General features: G+C 43.6%; 2 protein-coding genes across 3 annotated transcripts in view; one reads left to right on the plus strand and one right to left on the minus strand.

Annotated features, from left to right (window-relative positions):
• Nucleotides 1–9,143, minus strand: AP5M1 (adaptor related protein complex 5 subunit mu 1). Its single transcript, XM_064423027.1, is given in 13 exon segments — nt 1–171; nt 1,189–1,285; nt 1,529–1,583; nt 1,585–1,642; nt 1,744–1,829; nt 2,540–2,590; nt 2,592–2,668; nt 3,138–3,365; nt 4,672–5,084; nt 5,087–5,159; nt 5,161–5,293; nt 5,295–5,318; nt 8,946–9,143. Coding segments are annotated over 13 exon segments (1,446 nt in total). The 5' UTR covers nt 9,014–9,143; the 3' UTR covers nt 1–88.
• EXOC5 (exocyst complex component 5) overlaps nt 9,114–21,534 on the plus strand; it is a 26,443-nt gene continuing 14,022 nt past the window's right edge. For both annotated transcript variants that reach the window (XM_064423025.1, XM_064423026.1), the window contains exons 1-6: nt 9,114–9,271; nt 13,730–13,821; nt 16,100–16,247; nt 16,607–16,801; nt 20,906–20,970; nt 21,411–21,439. In XM_064423025.1, the coding sequence (XP_064279095.1) occupies nt 9,245–9,271; nt 13,730–13,821; nt 16,100–16,247; nt 16,607–16,801; nt 20,906–20,970; nt 21,411–21,439 (556 nt within the window). In that variant the 5' untranslated portion in view covers nt 9,114–9,244. The remainder of the gene's footprint in view (nt 9,272–13,729; nt 13,822–16,099; nt 16,248–16,606; nt 16,802–20,905; nt 20,971–21,410; nt 21,440–21,534) is intronic.

The following is a 21,534-nucleotide window of genomic DNA, read 5'->3' on the forward strand; positions in this document are numbered from 1 at the left end:
TGCTGAAGAATATTTATTTTACTGTATCACAACATAAATCTCATTAACACTGTACTTTGTTTAAATATAAAAATTATTCCCAAGTACATTAGTCAAGTAAGGGTCTGTACACCATAGGTGCTGGTGCTTTGGAATTCCAGATGTAGTAATCAGAAGAAATCAATTCCCGGGCTAAAGGGAAAAAACAGGCAAGAAAAATAAGCATTACAGGGTGCCTCACAATCAGACATTCCTTCATCCAAGTTAAGTGACTACTAATCCATCCTTACCAGTTTACAGAAAAGGTATAATGGCCTCTTTAAACTGTAAGACTCTTACTATTATTTGAAAATAGTTTCTGATAATGAGACATTTAAAGTCTCAGCTTCAATTACCTTTACTAATGTATCAGTCATGAGCTTAAAATTCAAACAGAGGTTAAGTCAAAAGCAGGTGGATGGCTTGGATTTTGTTCAATGAATATAAATTGCACGCTCAATATAAAACATGAAAACGCTGCTTTTTCTGTGTTACAATTTAGGGCTGAGTGTGACCTGTCACAAAATTAACAGTGTAGACCTTGCTTTTCAAAAGGCATTTACAGAGTTCTGCTACCACGACTGGCAGAAGTTGCAACAGAGAGACAGCTACAAATAAAAATGCTTTCATTAGGCAGAGCTGCTCAGGTTTAATGAGTGCTTTCTGTGTGCCATTTAGGCTGTTTTTGGTGCAGGCTTGGCAGTGCTCATGTGTTAACAAAAAGCAGATCTGGGCTCTGCTTCACACATTCTGTGTAGAGCCACATCCACCAAGAGGTGCTGGTGTGGTGACACAGACATCAGCAGTGTCACCTTGAGTGCAGGAGCTGAGTTCTGTTCCTGGGTACTGCCAGCCCACCCGAAATGTCTCTGACAAAGGTGTCCTAAACAAGGGGCCAGATTAGGGAGGATCATTTCCTGTGTCCTCCAAAAAGGTTCTGCCACTATGGAGAGCATAGGATCCAGCACAGGGAAGAGAGCCCCAGAGAGAGACTGACTTTGTAAGAGCTCTCATTTCAAAGGGAGAGGCCTGCCCCTATACTCCAAGGATGCTTTACACATCACCAAAAAAAACCCAACTCAAAAGCAGGGAACAAAAATCCAACTTCAGTTATGTAATTTTAGTCACTGATAGCCAGTTGATAACTTCAATTCAATTTTAGCAACTCACATGCAGTAATTTTGGGCTTCCCTGGAACAAAGATCTGAACAGAATGCTGGTCCACGTAACATCCAGTGAGTGTAAAGTCTGGGATCCTAAAGTACAGCTACAAAAAGAGAGGAAAAACACAATCAGAGGCACATTGTCACCCTTGCTGTGCAAATCCTGGCAATCTGTGTCACATGCTCTGCATGTGCAAGGATACTCCAAAGTGACAGGATGTCAAATCCTCTAGGCAGGAAAACAAAACTCCATGCTGAGAAGATGAGATTTTAAATCAATGTATCTCCAACTGAAGACAATAAAAAAGTGACTAGTGAGGCCTCTTTTCCCAGAGCCTGTGACTTACTTTGACATAAGCAGTGTTCCCAGTGCACACATAATCAGTCGGGTGCTCTGCCTGCGGTGCCAAAAGACACAGCTCCAGTCAGGGAAACCTCCAAAGATTTGGGGAACTTCTGTCCTAAAGGCAGAGACAGCATCCATTAGATGTCACACAGCTGTGCCCAGGCTGCAGAGAAGGGGCTGGGGAAGGAAGGGCAGTCACAGGGGGGAGGTCCTTACCAATGACCCAGACCAGGAGGCTCTTCTCCCGGGACAAATCCAGCTGGCCATAACTAACCTTGTACTCTAACTGAGCAATGGGGCCCCTAGATGGGAGAGAGGAGAAATAAAACCACTGCAATTACTATCATTCAGCATTTGTTAATGCCTGTTTTGTTACAGAAAGCCAGGAAAGGCTGACAGACATTATTTATGTGCATACAGACCAATCACACCTATCTGAGCACACTGCTAATTTATGAGAAGAAATTACAGAGCAGGAGGAAATCACTGTGCTCTCAGCCCAGTAATCATAAAGGAGCTGTTGATGTTTTAGTTCACTGATAGTGTTTTACTAACACTATGATCAGCATCAGCAACTTTGTATCATTCCATCTTTGAATTTTCATGATAATTAGGTGGCACGGTCGTGGCAGCTGTCAGAGAGGCTGAGATGAAAACTATCGTTTTAATTTGAAATAACTATATTTTTGATAAGCTGATCTGTGGTTAGGATTAGCAGTCTTAAGGAACAGGTAACCCTGGGTTGGAAGTGATCTCCAGCTTAATCCACCTGGGGGATTGTGGCAGTGTTTCATGTGAGAAGATGCCACAGGGAAACAGGATGAACAACTAAGAAGTGTTTGGAATGTTACCAAATATTCTGGTATAATTCTGTATTCCACCTCATTTCACCAAGGTTGGTGCTCACTGGTAGCTCCCTGAGGGAGCATAATCTGTTATACTGACTTCTGACAAATTTATTTTGGGAAGATAGCAGAGAAATGGAAGAAATTTATTTAGGCTTTCTTCTTACCTGTTGAAGAAAGGTATACGAGCTTCACAGTACTCAAAAGAATTCTTTATGCTTTAAATTAACTGTTATTTTTATCTGTGATCCCTCTTCAACAAGTTGGTAACATCCCAAAATTGGTGGAACAGGAACCTGGAAAAAACTATATTAATTCTCAAGATATATTAACACCATCATCACAAGATTAGTTATATACTGTTTTCATTGATAAAGTACTTTAAAAAAGACCCCAAACACTTATTAATTAGTCACTGTGCTAAACTCTTCAGGCTGCTTGTGATAAGAGAGACTTGGGGGGCATGCACTTGACATCTCAGCTTGGATATCATTTCCCTAATTCAAGCATTTAAGTGGCTGATTTAAAATAAGAGCAACGTTGCCAAGCAAAGACATCAGTAACTCCTAAAGGTGACTCAGACAACTCAAGTCCTTAAGTGCCTTCCAAGCAGTTTATTACATAAAAACCATTTTATATAATGTTTTTCTGTCTATATTGGACTCAAACTCACTGCAGCATGCCCATGTAGGCTGATGGCCACAGAGGTGTTTTCATTTCTGTTTGAACACTGGAAAAAAGCAAGGGTTGGGAGTGTGCTGTTACCTGGGAAGTGTAGTAACACAGGTCGAAGGAGTCCGAAGGAGGAATGAAAGGGAATTTGTAAGGTCCATTGTACACAGAGTCGTGCAGGGGCTCAGCACTGGTGGACAGGAGCATGGCAGGGTCCACGGAGGTCACACAGTGATGGAGCATGATGTCCTGCAGCGGGGGCGCGTTCGTCGGGAGCGTCAGGCTGAGGGTCACGTTTGGTGCAGATCCCTCTATGTCACACTGGGCAAAAGGGAGTCAAGACATGATTCTAAAATACCTGAATCAAGCCACAACGAGATGTTCAAAAATAAAGCACATTTTCAGCATTAAAAATAAATAAAATCCCTACCAATTTTCAGTTGGCTTGGATCATTAGTACTAACCACCGGAACTAAGACATCAGTCTCACACCCTTGCTGACAATTTAATTAATTAGGTTGTTTTCACAACATCCACTTAATGGATTCCAGCATGTTCTGGATGGCCTCTGTTGGTTCCATGCCAGCTCTATCACTGCAGAGTGTCCCTTGTCTCATCCCCAGCAGGCCATGATCATACCTGGGCTTTCTTCTTGTGTAAGGCCATCCACCCACCCTGCAAAATGACCTGGGATTTGTCCCTGTGGGAGCAGGAGGCTGCTCACCCACACAATCCCTACCAGCATGGCAGGTGGGAAATGACCCAAGCTTTGGAAGTGCAGCATTTAGGTCAGCCTCCTCTGGAGATGAGATTCCCACTGCATGCAAATAATTTAATTAGCACTTTATTAGCAGGTCTCTCTCCTTGTAAAACACTGGAAGTTATAAATGCAGTGTGCCAAGATGATATTGTGTGCTTCCTAAGCACAATTCAGAACAAATAATGAATTATAGTATGAATTATAGTTACAAATTTTAATACATTTGATAACTATTATGGATGTATTTAGTCAATAGTCCCCAATTTGCAATATTAAACAATGAGATATTTTAATATTAAACAATGCTCAGGGAAGCCCATCCCTGGAAGTGTTCAAGACCTGGTTAGACAGGATTTGGAGCAACCTGGTCGAGTGGAAGGCATCCCTGCCCATGCCAGGGGATTGGAATTGGATGCTCTTTAAAGTCCCTTCCAACCCAGACCATTCTGGTATTCTACAATGAAAACCAGTCACATACAAACCATCCAGAATAATTATACAACCAGTTTCTTTCACCAGGTTCCTTATCAACTGTTCTTATGTTATGAAACACCAGCATTTGTGGGATCAAAATGTTGTAGTAGTAGTATAAGGAAGGACAGATTAAACTTTCATTTGGCAGGAAAAATAATTAAAATGCTCATGTAAAGACACTTGTAGAAGGCATTTAAATACCTCAGCCTGGATATATTTTGTCTAATTCAGTCATTTTAGTGGTTCATTTAAAGTAAGGACAGTGCAGCCAACAAGTCAAAGGTACCAGTAACTCCTGAATGTGACTCAGACAACAAAAATCAGGAAAATTTTAAACTCAATATATCATTTGACATCAAATAAGTATTCACTTTGCACATCAAACACTCTCACCTTGCAGTTCACAGCTCCATAAACCTGCCACGTGTCCACCACATCCCTCTGGTCGTACTGCATACACTTGACCTTCTCAGTGATGCAGATGCAAACCTGGGGTCTGCCCTTGTAGCTGCTGGATCTCCAGGCTGGCTGCTCCTTATCCGCAGGCATCTCCTGGATGTCCTGGAAGGAGCTGTTCAGGCTGCGGATGTTGGTGTTCAGGGGGATGCCCAGGGGACAGGCCTGGATCAGCAGACTCCGGAGCTGCCCCACCTTGGCGCTCAGCTCAGCCTGGTTTTTGCGGCTGGGAGAGATGTAGTAGTCCATGATGCCCAGCAAGAGAGCCAGGCCCTGCGAGAGCCCGCGGACGGCGAGGAGGGGCGGCCGCGGCTCCAGGCTGCCCTCCACCAGCGGCACACGGGCGTAATGAGGCCGCTCTTGCGGAATGCCAGCACGGGCCACAGCTCCCCCGCGGCGCTGCTCACGGAATGCACGCACGAGTGGGTTGATCCTGGTGCAGGTGTCCCGCTGCTCCACGAAAACGTGCTCGTCCACCAGCCTCAGCTCCAAGAGCAGGGCCTTGAGGAAGGCGCTGTCCGAGGGGATGGGGACGTGCGTGGAGCCATTGGAGGTCTCGGCGAGCACCGACCGTGGGGTAGCGCCTGCAGGGAGGGAAGGGAGCGCTGCGTGCCACGTGCTGGGGGAACCAGGGCACTGGGAATATTCCTCTGTGCTCTGAGGGATCCTGACTCCCTGCTTCTCAGTGCCACATGCAGGAACCCAGGGCACTGGGAGTATTTCTGTGTCTGCTCTGAGCGATCCTGACTCCCAGAGAAGCACTGCTTCTCAGTGCCACATGTGGGAATCCAGGGCACAGGGAATATTTCTGTGTGCTCTGAGGGATCCCGACTCCCAGAGAAGCACTGCTTCTCAGTGCCACATGTGGGAATCCAGGGCACAGGGAGTATTTCTGTGTCTGCTCTGAGGGGTGCTGACTCCCAGAGAAACACTGCTACTCAGTGCCACATGTGGGAATCCAGGGCACAGGGAATATTTCTGTGTGCTCTGAGGGATCCCGACTCCCAGAGAAGCACTGCTTCTCAGTGCCACATGTGGGAATCCAGGGCACAGGGAGTATTTCTGTGTCTGCTCTGAGGGATGCTGACTCCCAGAGAAGCACTGCTACTCAGTGCCACATGCAGGAATCCAGGGCACAGGGAATATTTCTGTGTCTGCTCTGAGGAGGGGTCCTGACTCCCAGAGAAGCACACTGCCCATGAGAAGCACCTTTGCCCATGGAAAGGGCTTCCAAGACTTTGGGATAAAGTAGTCTATCAGAGTGTGAAAGATAATAGAGAATAGTGTAGTTTGTCACAGGGTGAGAAATTTAGGTTTTGGGGTTTTATAGTATGGAAGTAGATAGGAAGCAAGATGGAGGATTTTGGGCTTCTTCATCTACTCCGTTTGCTGCAGTGTTGGTGGCAGCAAAATAATTGGGTGAGAAAAGCCACAGTGCAGAGGTTATGTGGACAGAAAAAGGATGAGTTATTGGTAGAAAGGAGGAAATAAAGTATGTTTTAAGAGTTAATTGGACGAAACAACTTTAAAAGACCTTGACACTGTACATCTGTAGCCATTTTGCAGTGCTTTCCTGTCTGCTAAGTCTGGTGTAGATGGCATGCCAGAAATTTTGGTAAGATAACAATAAACAACAAGCTGAAGACCGAAAAAGTCCCATTAATCTCTCTACCCTGGCACAGAATTGTTACAGGAGGGTTCCCCCATCAGAGGAGCCCCCTGTGGGACCCAACAAGAGGGACAAAACCCTTAACGTGCCTTTGTGCCACCCAAAATATCACCCCAAACCAGAGCTTCCAGGGGCAGAACCTCCCAAGCCCTCTTCTGGTGTCCTTTTCTACCACCTTTTTAAGGACACATTGACAGTCTGCTTCCTAAATTGCCATGGAATTTGCAACCTCAGCAACATGGGACTTTGTTGTATCTGTGACCTCCATCTGCAGCACTTCCCTCCTGCTCCTGAGCACTTCATGGATCTTATCCTGTTGCCTCTAAGTCCCACCTACATCATCTTCTCTTAACTGAGTAGCTGCAGGCAGCTACATTTCCTCAGGCTTATTTTCAGTGACTGTGCTTTTTTTTTTTTTTTTCTTTGATTCCAAATCAAGCATCAAGGGCTTTTGGGGTTGGTTTGTTTTTTTTTTTTTTGGTAAGGGAAAAGCAAACATAGAGCAAAGCCAGAGCTACAAAATTTGTAAACAGGATACAGATGAGAACAAAATACCTCCCTGTGGTCTCACATTTTACTCTGAAGAGCAAAGAAACAAAGTGGGTTTACAGCTCTAAAATTTATGAGGCTTTGCAGAGCCAGGGTGTTGATAAGAAGCTATGTGTAACCTTGGCGAGCAGCTCTTATTTTTGGCCAACATTTCCAAAACAAGGGAAGAGGAGATATTTCAGTCTGGTTTTGTCTTAGTCAAGTCCCAGTCTCTCTGTTCCATTTGCTGAAGCTGTCCCCACACCACAGCAGCCTCTTCCTGCTCCCACTGAATTTTACCACCTGAGTCATTAGATCATTAGTTAGCCCTTCAGATCCCAGTTTTTCAGTATTCCCTTCTAAAAGTGATGCAAACTCAACAACAACAACAAAAAAAAAAGATGAAAGTTTCCAGGGATGAATGAACTTTGGTGACTCAAGAGAGAGACCATCCTCATTGCCTGAATTAAGTTATGATCAGCTCAAAAAAAAAAAAAAAAGAGGGGGGGAATGCTTTGATGTCCCCGATGTCTTCCCTGAGGTCAAAGATCAGGGCTCACGTATCTCCAGCTGAGTGCCTAAGTCCTGAAACCAACAGTTTCCATGTGATCCGGGCATTCTTTATATTGTCTGCGTGCTTTGTTGAATTTAAGGTCAGTTAGGAGGATAAACTTGGGGCTTCCACAGCCCTATTATTTCCTCTGGGAACTTGAAAGATCTAAGTCTGGAAATCACTTGAAGCACCGAGGATAGTTTGCCCTTTTCAAAGGAGTGCTACTCCTTGTCTCTGCCGCTCCCTGTGTGACAAGTCACTTCAGACAGCCCTGTCACCAGCCCCCCCTGCTCCGTGGTGATTACACTCTCCGAGGTTTTGGGGACAAGGCTTTCTCTTTATCTGTGTTTGTAGAGGGGAGGCCTCATCTCTAGTCCTGTAGGTAATACAAGGACCATAATACTAATCCTAAAACAATCACAGGAGTGTCCAATGGAGAGATCTGTCTGCACCTGAAGATGGAAGATAGTCTACTTACTCTTTTCTTGGTTGTCATTTTTTTTTTTACTCATAGATTCTCTCTTTGGTTTTACTGAATTCAGACTGCAACCATAGGTCACTTTATCCAGGTCTTTTTTTTTTCTCCACAAACTTTCCCTAGCCCCAGTTATTTTTCTTCTCATTATTTGGATTTCTCTGAAGTCACAGAAGGAAAAAAAAAAAAAAAAGAGCAACAAATCTTGCCAGCCCAACAAAAGTAACCTGCCTAGCCCAAAGTCTTCCTTTATACCATGTTAGGAAGGGGAAGAGCTGGGCAAAATGTTAACAGTGACAAACAAGAAAGAGGAACAGAGCATGGAAACTCACGTGCAAAATGCAGAAGCTGTGAAAAAGCTCCCGTATTTAGTTAAAAGCACATTACGTGACTCTGATTCTGAACTTTGGAAAATCGGAGTCAGAAACACACAGCATCCAGCAGCACCGGGATGAGACGAGGCATTTATTCAGTATCAGATGGTTTTGGTGTTTTTGCATCTGCCCCACAGGGCAGCAGTGTGCCCCCAGGACACCCAGACCCCCCGATCCCCCCAGGGCACCAGGATTTCCTTCAGGACACCCAGAACCCCCGATCCCCCCAGAGCATCAGGATTTCTTTCAGGACATCCAGACCCCCAGAACCCCCGATCCCCCCAGGTCACCAGGATTTCCTTCAGGGCTTCCGGGCCCCCAGAGCATCCGAATTCCCCGGGGCACGAGGATTTCCTCCAGATCACTCAGACCCCCAGAGCAGCCGCTCCCCCTGAGGGCATCCGCTCTCCGCAGGGCGCCCGGTTCCCTCCACAGCACCCGGACCCCCAAGAGCATCCGCTGCCGCCAAGAACACCCGGTCCCTCCAGGGCACTCGGATCCCTCAGAGCACTGGATCCCCCCTAGATCACCGGGACCCCCCAGGGCACCCAGCCGGACGCTCGGACCTGCCCAGCCCGCCGTGCCCGCGCCCCTCCCCGGTACCGTCGCTACCTGGAGAAGAGCACGGCGCCGCCGGCCGCGGGGTCGTGCCTGAGGAGCCACAGCGCCCGCAGGGCCATGCCGACGGCGGCGATGGCGGCGGAGATGCCGCCGGTGCCGATGGCGGCCGGGGAGGAGCCGCGGCCGCGCCGTGGCCGCCCGGCGCAGCCCCATTTCCGGCGGGCGGAGGCGGCGCCGCGGCCGCCGCTGCTGCTGCCGGGGCGGGGGACACAATGGGCGGCAGCGGCGGGGCGGCGGCGGCGAAGGGGCGCTGAGGGGCCGCCGCCCTCCTTCCCTCCCTCCCTGCGGCCATGGCCACCACGGCCGAGCTCTTCGAGGTGGGTGCGGGCCCCGCGGGCCGGGTGCGGGCGGCGCCGGCCGGGCCGGCTCGCCGAGGGGATGCGGCGGCCTCTCGCCGGGGAAGGGCGGGCGGTGCGTGCGGCTGGGGAGGCGGCGGAGCCCCGGTGCCGCCCCGCGGGGTGCGGTGCCCGCCTTGCCCCGCTGCAGGGCCTCCCTCCCGGCCGGCTCCCGGTGACGGGGCCACGCCAGGCCCGGCCCCGCACCCCCTCGTCTGACCCCGCTGGTGTCACTGGGGCTGGGGTGGAATAAAGAAATGACTTTGCCCTCCCTGTACCCGCAGTGGAGGCGAGGCACGGAAGGAGAACAGCTCGGCCAAAGCCACGCCAGGAGCAGGGCAGGAATAGCAGGAGTCTGTCAGATTCTTCCCGTGGCATTACAGAATGCCCTAAGTTGGAAGGGGAGGATCATCTCCCTCCTGAAGGGAGCTTGCAAGACAGATGGAGAGGGGACTATTTACAGGAATGTAGTGACAGGACAGGGGGAATGGCTTCAAACTGACAGAGAGCAGGTTTAGGTTAGACACGAGGAAGGATGATATCACCCTCTCGACTGTGAGGGCGATGAGGCCCTGGCACAGAGCAGCTGTGGCTGCCCCGTCCCTGGCAGGGTCCAAGGCCAGGGATGGGGCTTGGAGCACCCTGGGATGGTGGAAGGTGTTGGAATGAGATGATCTTTGAAGTCTCTTCCAACCAAACCCTTCTGTGGTTCTGTGGCTTCAGCTTCTGGCCTGGACCATGATCTCTCGTGATGTGACCTGTGGCAAACAGAACGTGTGTGGCATCCCCACTTCCTCTTCACAGGGACATGGTGACATCCCCAGGTGTCCTATATTTGCTCCCCAAGCCACTCAAGAGCTGCTTGTTCTTCTGGTGGGTTATCACTGGGACTTTGTCCAGCCCTCAGGAAAGGGTCTTCCTGTTTCTCTGGAAGAGCCTATATCTGGGGTTTATGTGAATGCATTGTGTGCATTTGAATTTATGAATCATTGTGATGGCACATGAGTGTTATGACTCACGTCTTTTGCTTTGTGTAGCTTTAAAAAATAGCAAGACTAAAATACTGTGTTCCTGTAGCTGGGTGCCAGGTTTTGTACCCTCCCTACTCCACTCTAGGAGCCCCTTGATTTCTCAACATGATGACAGTGCCATTCTGTTCTTTGTGGGGTGTTGAGCGTCAGGTAATTTGAATATGGAAAGAAAACTGTGTGTTTTGGCTGCTTTGGGTCGTGCAACAACTTTTTCCATTTTGCAATAGCAATAAAGATGAAATTGCAAGTTTGGTGAGACTTTTGTCTGAAGTTTGGGGCTAGAAATGATATTTTTCCAACACGGAATCCAGTATTTCTGTGTCTCCTGCTTTCACTTCTCTTTCACTCCAAAGGCAAGAGAGTTTTTGTTCATGTCCACTAATTTAATGTTGCCTGCTTGGTGAGTTTTAAATTTCTGCCTTATATAAGAACACAAAAATGTGCTTGTTATGGGAGTAGCCCTTAGCTGTCTGCTGAGGGTGGAATTTGATTACCATATTTTCATGAGTGTGTGTTTTAAGTAAATTTCAGTACAGATATGGGAAAGTGTGTAGCAGGATCTGTGCTGAAAATGTGCACAACGTGGACTGAATTCTCCCTCACATAACCTAAAGCATAATTTAACAGTGGATACTTCTAAACTGGTTTTTAATCTGGCTGTGTCCAGTGTAGTTTCATTTGTAAACACCAGATCAAACCAGGTTATGACCCACTTCAGGCATATCTCTTATTAAATCAGGAGTATTGGCTGAATGGGTGGGATCAGGTTAATTCATCTGGAGCCAGAGGGAAGTTCAAAGCTGAAGAAATTGACTGTTGGGGCTCATCTGATAACAGGCAAAGGACTTGCAAATGACATTTGTAATAGCTGATTTTCAGCAATTTCTGCAGAACAGGATAGGGGACTTAAAATAGGAGCTAGGCTGTCAGCTATGAGTAACCCTGTTATCAAGATAGCATTTAAAAAAGGAAATGTGTTTGCAAGGTACAAACTGAAGTAAAAACTTTTGGATCCCAGCAGTGGAACCTGGAAGATCATGTGTTAGAAAGACACTGTTGAACTTCATTTATTCCATATAAATCAAGTAGATTATTTTTAGCACATCCTCTGTGGAAAATTGGAAGAAAAAGCTCATTTTATTTCTCTGTTGATCAATATCCTGCACATAATATCCACTCCACTTAATATTTCTTCAATAATATAGAACAGTACTTATATGATTTAAAAACTGAATGTAAATGTTCTTGGAAGAGCAGGTATTTACCAGGAAGGGAGCTGCAGGTGGTCTGTGTACATGTGCACCCAAGGAATATTTAGAGGTTTATAGAGGCGTGATGGGTGGAGAAAGATTGGCATTATAATATTTTTTGGGGTTCTGAGGCATCCATATCAGATTTCCTTAGGAGAAGAGGTTTGCAGAAAAACTTTGTAAATGTTGTTTGACAAAAATGAAAAAATATTCAAAGCCACTATATGTGTGTAGCTGAATTATCTTTTAGAAGGGAGAAATGTAGAAAATGTTGTCTGCACACACAGAGTGTCAGTAAACCCTTTATTCAGGGTTCTTCCATACTTGGCTTTAGTATCCTTGTAACCAGAGTGGGGCCTCAGCTGAATTACAGGATCTTCAGAGGAAAAATTGTGGATTTTCATATAAAGGAGGAGTCCTGCAAAGAGCTCTGAGGTAATTGGGAAGCTGGAGGCCTCCCCTGAAGGGAATGTTACTGCCCTGAATGACTCATTTCACCTATAATTAAATTGCAAAAGTGTTCCAAACTTTTAGATACCAGGGTGGCATAAGGAGGGAATTTACACTTGGCATGGAAACGTGGCATTGTGGCTTTTGATGAAAAGGATTCTTGTTAAGGAAACTTCACGTTGTGTATCAGGAAGGACTTGGTTAAAGAGATGAGTGACTTGTAGGGAAATTGTTTTTGTGTGGTATCAACCAGTTATTTTTGAAGTTTAGCCAAGGGGGCTGAGCACAACATGGTTACTCAGTCAGTCTGTGCATGAGGAGTTGCTGAGTGATAAAATTTCTGCCGTGTCTGTCAGGATTCAGCATGTAACAAAGTATATTTTAAAACCTTTTATCTTCCTGGTTAGTGGCTGGGCCTGACTGGATAGGGCACAATTTGTTTCTGAGGAAACAGACCTTGAACAGGCAGTATTTGCTTTTCAACCCTTGGTTTTGCTTTCAAAACTAACTCTGTGATGCTGGTTTTCCCCTCCTTATTCCTTGTGACAAAGTTTCAGGCATATTGATACAGTAACTAATGTAATACCTGTTGAGATCTGCTTATTTTTTACTATTTTCATTTTTTTCCAACCAAGTTTTATCAAAAGCACTGGTGGCATATTCAGTTGTTTCATCAAATGCCCCTATTAGCCAGAGCCACTCCCAGCTTGTTTTGGGTTGTTTCACACTTTTAGAACTGTTGCTGCTTATAATTCAAAAGCTTTCTATAAAATCCTGGTGGTTGTGAAAATACTTTTCTTGCTGATGTTAGCACCTAATCACTGCTGCTGAAGTGATAAATACTGTTTTTATTAATGATAGAAATTGGACTGTGTTTGGAGTAATTTGTTATTAACTACGTGATGAAATGTTTGAGCTGTAAGTAGTGGCCAGCTAAAATTGGAGGTGTTTGGTTTATAAATGTGGCCTCTGCCTTCAGAAAATATTGTTGGGTGGAGAAATAATCTTAGCTCTTTACCCTTGAGTGGTTTTTATGGAAGAACCAGCAAATATTATGGAAGAAACTTGTGTAACTTTGAGTTTTAGTATCACTCATGCCCTGCTTTTTCTACTTGTGGAAATCAAATTCATCCTCTGTTTTTATGCCTTTTTTCCTCATTTTTATCTGCTCTGTTTCTGCAGTTCCACTTGGGTTGCATCGAGTGGTGTCTCATGCTGGGTTTTTTTGGGCTGGGTTTTTTGGTCACTTCTGTGTGTGTGATGCCATGGTGTGACAGAGAGTTGAACAACTGTAAAAACCCTTATTTTGCCACATCATATTTGTAGGCAGATGAATTCTCTGATGTGTTTTGCTGATGGCTGGCTTGGGTGGGGTAACCTCTCAAATCAGCTGCAGGGCTCAGGCACTTTGGAATGACAAGCCACAAACTCAGCTGCAAATCATGTCATTTAGAGCCAGCTCTTCACAGACCTGCAGCACATTCTTTGCAAGCAGTCTGATAATATCTAAACTTGATGTTCCAACTCATCACATTAAAAGCAGTGTTCTCAACAATAAATGTATAAGCCCAAGAGGTGATGGAGCAATTGCCAACACTGTACTTTTGATTATAGCAAAGCTTCTAAACACTTTCAAAATGAGATGTGAGCACCTGCTGGAGGAACAGCCTGCTGGGGCACATTGTAAAGGGTTTTTCTTCTGTGGCCAGGAGCCTTTTGTGGCAGATGAATACATTGAACGACTGGCATGGAGAACACCTGGGGGAGGTTCCAGAGGTGGAGAAGCTTTCGATCCCAAAAGGTAAAAAAATCAAATTGCACAGTAGTCAAAGTGGATGTATCTCTAATTGTACTGTTTTATTCCACATATATTCAGTATATTTATTCCACACAAGCCTGTGTGTAGTGGTGCTGTGTGTTCAAGGAGGTTTTCATGTGGCAGAATTGCTAACATTTGTGACCATGAGACAATGATTCAGAGCTAATTATTCAGTAATGAGTAGGGAAAGTCACTTTCTGATTGAGACCTTTTGAATGAAGGAGAATTGATATTGTTTGTGCTTGTCAGACAGTTGCTGGATTCAAGCATAATATGAGGCTTCACTGCTATGATAGCTAAGCCAATTTAATGAGTTTCTTACTTTAGTTTCCTGAGCTGCCTTGTTTTAAGACACAGCAGTTTGCAATTAAAAGGTAGAACAGCAAGAGAGGCAGCTCTGGGGATGAGATCTCGTGATAAACTAATCTGACTTACTAAAAATGTCAGAAAATTAACCTGACCCAGTCAAAGGATGTTAATTCTGCAGCACCTGGCTCTTTGGAGGCATCTGAGAAGAGAAAGGATATTGTGGAATTTCTAGCAAGATGCTGAACTCTTGACATTCAGTCTGAGGCCTGTATCCTAGGCAGAGCTTTAGGTGTGATTGAAGCAGGAAGAAGCCTGGAAATACACAACATTGTTCCCTGGAACTCTTTCTGTGTGCTTGTGCCCAGTATATACATTAGGGTAGCTCATGATTTGTACAAATTCCTACTTAGTTTCACAGATTTTCTGCATTTCTGCTGGTTTGCTTCTGTGAACTGGGAGGCACTTCCATATTTTTCAGGACAAGCAGGCAAAACCTGCAACAATAAATATTTTTCTTGTGGCATCTTCTAGTATTGGGCAGGGAGCCAAAATTAATATTGAAAAAGAAACATCTTTTGGTGTCTATTTTTTTCTTTTCTGTTTTCTGCTAGAAAGAGTATTGGAGTCTGAATTTCTTATCTGTAAACCTGACTAGCAGCTGCCTCTTCTACTTTTTTCCTTTCTCAGTATATTGAGCAGTGCTGCTGAATGAGTGCAGAGTTGACACAAGACCTGTTTGAAAAACAAATCTCAGTCTGAATCCGTTTGTTAAAATCAATAGTGATTGCTGAATTTCTTTTGGCTTTTGTTTGAAAGAATGCTTTGTGTCACTGTTGTTTAAATTTGATTTTCAATATACTTCTGTGAACTTAGATGTGTTCCTTCTGGTTTTCTGTGAAATCTGCTGCAATGTGCAGATTGCTCTTGGGCTTCTGGCAAGCAGGGAGTGAAGGAGAGGAATCACCAACATCTGCCTCAGTCCAGCTTTCTTTGAGAAGTTGTGCCCTCAAGTAACTGACTGGACTGAAAGCCTCTTCTGGCATTAAACATGGATAGCAAAGTTCTGAAATGTTTCAGATATTTTCAGTTCTTAGCATGAGTTTTGTGGCTGTGGAGAATCTGGGAGTAATCCATCCCTTGACCAGTGACTGGGATATTTAGAAAAGAAAGAGCTGAAAATATGACTGAAATAGGACAGAATGAATAAAAACAGGAATGAGAAAGAGAGATGTTGAGAACAGAATGAAAAGAGCAGAGGGAATTCAAGAATGCGTTCAGATGTACTGTGATTGGGAGGAGTAAAATGTGAGTCTAAAAGTAAGGTTAATGATGGAAAAGGGCAGGAAAAACCTCTAAAATGGGTATAGGAAGTGAAGTGAGAACAACATTATGAAATTATGGCTGTATCAGTTCCTTATTAATAATTACTCATTGTAATGCTGATTGCCAACTTTACAGTAACATGTAGAGTAGAGAATATTCTTCTGTTGTATCCCTTACACTGAAGGAATGTAGTGGCCTAAGCTTTCATTTGCCATATGAGACTTATTTAGGGAAGATGGGAATATAGGGATTTCTGTATCTGTGGCAGAGCCACATTCTTGAGGGATTAATATTTTGGTGTTCCTCTCTCCTTTGGCCCACCATGCACAGAGTTTTTCTGTTGTCATAGAATGACACACAACCAGGGTGATGCAGTTTAAATCAAAATTTGAGAAACAGAATTTTTCTAAAATATTTAATATTAAATAATAATAATATATAAAATATTTAAATTTACGATTTAAATTTATTTATTTAAACCTTCAATCTAGAAATATTTCTAAATTGGATGTGGTTAGATCAATCTTGTATGCAAGTTGCTTTTCTTTTTTTTGAGGTGTTTTAAACTCTTTAGAAGACACTGTCTTTTAAACTAAAGTCTGTTTTCCTGTATTTTATTCTAAATCAGATTACTGGAAGAATTTGTAAATCATATCCAAGAATTACAGGTAATGGATGAAAGGATTCAGAGGAAGGTGGAGAAACTAGAACAACAGTGCCAGAAGGAAGCAAAGGAATTTGCCAAGAAAGTGCAAGAGCTGCAGAAAAGCAACCAGGTAAATCCAAGGGCTGGAGTCAGTGGGAAGCTGTGCAAGTTTTCAGAGCATCCTGTGCTCCTTCAGCTTTTCTTGGTACAGGGTGTTGCTGTCTGAGATAAGAATAAAGAGGGTTTGGTGACCCTGTCAGAGGAGGCTTATCTGCATGTTCCATTAGGGAGTGTTAGCAATGCTGAAAGTGGGGAGTCTTCACAATAATTTAAGGAATGCACTAAACTTTATTTGGGTTGTGTGTAATTAATTAATTAGCAGTTCTGAGATGCAGCACCTACATTCACTGGGCTTCTTCCTGAAGGAAATCTTGTGTTTCCTGAAGTGCATGAAATGGAAATCATGAGTTTAGTGTCTGTGTTCTCCAGGTTGCCTTCCAACATTTCCAAGAACTGGATGAGCACATCAGCTATGTAGCAACTAAGGTCTGTCACCTTGGCGACCAGCTGGAGGGGGTAAACACGCCACGGCAACGGGCTGTGGAGGCTCAGAAGCTGATGAAATACTTTAATGAGTTTCTGGATGGAGAGCTGAAGTCTGATGTTTTTACAAACTCTGAAAAGGTAAGAGCTGTCAGCGGGATGAAAGCAGTTCAAAGCAATAAGCGGGACTGCCCTAATTACAAGCTGCTACCATGACTTACCATGGTCAGACTTCAAACCACTGAGTGACTGACTTGTTAAAGTTTCATTGTTCTGAAATGTAAATTAACAACACTGGGCTGCAGATTGCTGATAAAGCATTTGTATTCAGCGATGCTTAGTGTGGCAATGTTGGCATTTTTCATTTTATGAAATTATCGGAGATTTGGGAAACGCTGGGAGGGCAACTTTGGAGTGCAATACAATATCTGCCTGTTTCCTTTGAACCCCTTGCCTCAGATCCATCCTGTAAAGCAGAACGTTTCTGAATGCAACTTCTTTGTGCAACTTTGCTCTGTTGGGTCAGTCCACTGGCCTTGGATACCTTTTTGTCACAGCATGCCTTTGGGCTTTGTGTAGTCCTGTGGTTATGTCTCCACCCTTGGAATTTAGAGGAACCAGGCAGGAAAACTTCAAAGAAATGTTCAAGCATTTTGTTTTTCTTGTGCTTCAAGAGTATGTTCATGAAGCAAATACAATCTGAGTGGTGTGACAAACAGAAATAAACTGAAGGAAAATAATCCAGCTCTAATCAAAAGGACACGTTGGATTTCCCAATGCAGTTTAAGTAAAGTTGTTAGTTTGGGTTTGTTGGGATTTTTTTTAATGTGATGTATCCTGAAGAATCTTCCTTCCCTTCTTAAATTCTGTGCAATGGTATGGTTGTAGTCAGGAAAAAAATGATAATATGTGGAAACAGCAAACACTTGATTTGCACATTCAGCAAAAAAATATGTGCTTGAAATGCAGCTCAGGGAAGACCTGAGAACAGGTTAATAGTCACCCCCTCCCCACTGAGCTGGAGGTGTCTCTCGGGGAAATGAAAAGCTAATCATTTTATATAGTTGTATTCCCAAGGAGTCACTTGCACAGTGCCTTTTGATTCATGGTCTGTGGATATATGGTAATTACTAGTTGATAGCTTGCCTTAATTCAGAGAGACCAGAGGAAAAACTTCCCCGATTTCCAGGGGAAACAGAAAGGTTTCAGCATAAGGGAAGTTCTTCTATGACAGCCTTTCCCAGAGCTGCATAAATATTTTCGTTTTTCCTAAGGAGTAATAAAACATGCATTTTACAAATATGTAATAGCAGCATGATGAATAACAAAACATAAGTTAGAGAATTGTTGTCTGCTCAAGAGGCTCAAAGAATTCAACTTTCACTTTATTTGTAAATTAAAGTTTCATGATACATCCTGTTGGAGAACCAGAAAAATTTGGTAGATAAATAGGGTGAACCTGGAAATTTGTAAACAAATTAATCTCTGTACACCCCAAAGAATAGTAAGATACTCATCAAATCTGGAGGAAGACAAATGTAAAGGCCTTAACTCCTGTGCCAGTCTGCAGGAGAAGGGTGTGGCAACACAAACAAGCATTTCTGGATACAAGTTATCTTACTGAGGCTAATTTCAGCCAGGTGGAGTCTTGAACTTTTTCCCTCCCGATTTTAACAATAACTTGAAGAAGTGTTTGTAAAAGAGCCTGCCCAGACAGGAGCTGTTACATCTTAATGCATCTTTGTACTAAAAATACTTCTAAAGTATGAGATGGTAACAAATATTCTTAAATGTGAAACCTTAGTGCTTTGCAGTGTCTTCTGATCTTCAATCTGGTGGGGGTTTTAGATAATGTTTTAGAGCATGTTACGATGTTTTGTGCTCTGCCAGCCCTCACAAATGTGGACTTTTCTTTGAGACATTGAGGGGACACTGTGAGAGGCACAAAAAAAGAGTATAGTACAGTTATGTTCTAATTGATACTTTTCTCAGTAGTGTCTGTTCTTAAAATCTGTTGGATTCTTTTCTTTCCCTACACTCCATTTGTTGCTTCCCACTTTCTCCCAGCCATACTGAGCAATTTCTGACTTACCTCTGTGAAGATTTTCCTTGCTGGTTTGTCCCTTTCTGTGCATTGTGTCTTCACCCTCTGCATCCTTATAATTTCCCTTGTGCTGCTAGCTAACCAATCTTTCTCCTGCACTGAAGATTCTTGAAGTGAGCAAATCACTCCAACACAATTAAACTATTAAAATGATCAGCAGATCACTTGTTTATCATGCAATAAAATCATCCTGCTTAATATGTTTACTGTTATTCTCATGTCCATTTCTCTGTTTATGTTCTGTACTTAATTTCATTGTGCCTTTTCACTTGTGCCTGTTTTCTGTTAAAATTCTCCCTTGCCATTATTTCTCCATGATTTTTCAGTTGCTTTTTCCCAGATACATTATAGCCCTTAAGTTGTATTTTACAAAATCAATATTTATTTTGGTTTTAATGGTTTACAGAAGCCTGATTCAACTAAAAATTAAAGATGTCCGGGTTTAAGCAGAAACTGTGGAGAATTGATTTGTCATGGCTTCTCTTGTGCATAGAAGAAGTCCTGAATTCAATAAAATCTAAGTTAGTTAACAACTATTGTGTGAAGAGGAAACAAAGAAAATGTTGTGTTTGTGGGATTTCTTGGTTGGTTTTCTTGTTTGTTTTGATTTTGCAGCTTTGGTGAATAACTGCTAATATATAGACAATTGTATAGATCCCAGTTGTTAGGTATTAATGTTGCTGCAAGCTAATAGAAATAACTGCTCTTTCATTGGATTTATTTGAGGAGTGTAGCAGCTTCTGCCTTAAGAGGCTATTGTAAGCTGACAGTTCAAAACATAAGCTGCTCTTAATAGTCAGAATGGATACACTTTGAGTGCCCCTATTTTTGCTGAACAACCAGCCTGGTGTGATGCCTGTGCTCTCTATTCTTACCTGTGTGTCTGCTTCTATTCTTGAAAAGTTTTAATCCAGCCTGCTCTAAGTGGTGGCAGAATAGGATTTCATTACTTCCTTCCCTCTCACTTCAGTTCCCTGGATCATCACTAATTGGAAGAACAAGATAAACTGCAAATTCTGCATGTTCCCCATTGTGCCAGCTTATAAAGCTTTTAGTCATCAAATAATTCAGGTTGCAAAAGACCTCTGAGACCCTCGAGCTCAGCCTTTCCCCCAGCACTGCCAAGGCCTCATGTCCCCAAGTGCCACATCCACATGGCTTTGAAATCCCCCAGGGATGGGCACTCCACCACTGCCCTGGGCAGCTGTGCCAGTGACAGCCCCTTCCATGAAGAATTTTTTTTCTTGTGAATTTAAACCTCCCATGGCACAAGTTGAGTATTTTTCCTCTTGTCCTGTCCCTGTTCTTTGGGAGCAGAGCCAAATCCCCCTGGCTGTCCCCTCCTGTCAGGGAGCTGTGGAGAGTGAAAAGGTCCCTCCTGAGCCCCCCCAGCTCCTCATCAGATGTGCTCCAGCTCTGTCAGGTTTGGCCCAGTCAGCACTGCTTAAATCCACACAAGTTCAGTTGCAACCAGCTGCCTTCCCACACATTGAAATTTGTGTTTTCTATCATTTTATTCAGCATAATGAAGCAGTCATCAGCACCACTGAGATGCACTTCCTGTGTTGACTGATGGGGAAGAATAATTGATAAAAGGTTCTGCTGCCCACAGCAGAGATTTGCATGCTGTGTTACCTGTTTATTAACTTTTGTATTCATGCAGCTATTCTTATTTTGTAGCTCTGTAATTACCTGACTTCCATCTTGATTTTTGCTTTGGACCTCAGAGTTTATAATTTCTAATACATCTTCCATTTCTTTTTCTTTGGGAGAATGTTCTGCTTTGATCCCTTTTTTCTCCTTTCTCCCCTCTCTGTGCCAAGCAGGGTTATGGCTTTTTTTTTGGTATGAGCTTTGTCCAGACAGTTCCACACCTCCACAGACATCCCCAATGGGAACATGTGATGTGACTTTTCATCATATTTTGACCTATATTACTCTATGTTAAAGAAAAATACCTTAAGCATCTTAAAAGTACATATGGGAACTTGGAAGGGCTGATCTCTTCCATGGGTATGTCAACTCAACCAGCTTTAGAGATAGGAACTTTGTGTATGAAAATTGGACAGTGCAGGGGGAGGAAAGGAACAGCCCAAAATCAGACCTTCTTTAATGATTCTGTCATGTTTTCTTCTCGCCAGATTAAAGAGGCAGCTGATATTATTCAGAAACTGCATTTGATTGCACAGGAACTGCCTTTTGACAGGTAAAAATCTATCTGAACATCTTTTTAAGAAAGTAAATCTTCGCACAGCTATGATTTTTCTGATGCTTCCCTTGTCTCCCCTTTTGGTGCTGTGCTTAGGGATTCGTGGAGCTTTTGAGCTGGATTGTGTGCTTATTTCTCTCTCCTCTATTCTCAAATTTGTGTTCACGCGCTCATGTTGTAGGATCATCTTTACATACACATCCTAAACTGCTTAACAGACTTTTAATGGGATAATTTTGCTTTGCTGACTTAATGCTAGATTTGAATTAGATGCTTGTAGGTTTTTGGGGATATAAAGCGGGGAACTTTTCTGTCGTCTTTGTGCTGCATGTTTTCATTTTTAAGCAGAGTGCCTGCTGTTCATGATCCAGGATGCCTGTGATTTCTCATGTGATGTGGATTTGAATTTAATCATGCTATTTTTTTGTTGTTAACAGGTTTTCTGAAGTAAAATCAAAGATAGCAAGTAAGTTATCTATCCAGTTCAATCCATATTGCTGTATTTGAATTGTTAAAGATGATTAAAGAAGTAAGCAATACTGTCAGTATTACAGTTTTTGC

This window comes from Passer domesticus, chromosome 6 (assembly GCF_036417665.1).
Source record: "Passer domesticus isolate bPasDom1 chromosome 6, bPasDom1.hap1, whole genome shotgun sequence".
NCBI classification, from domain to species: domain Eukaryota; kingdom Metazoa; phylum Chordata; class Aves; order Passeriformes; family Passeridae; genus Passer; species Passer domesticus.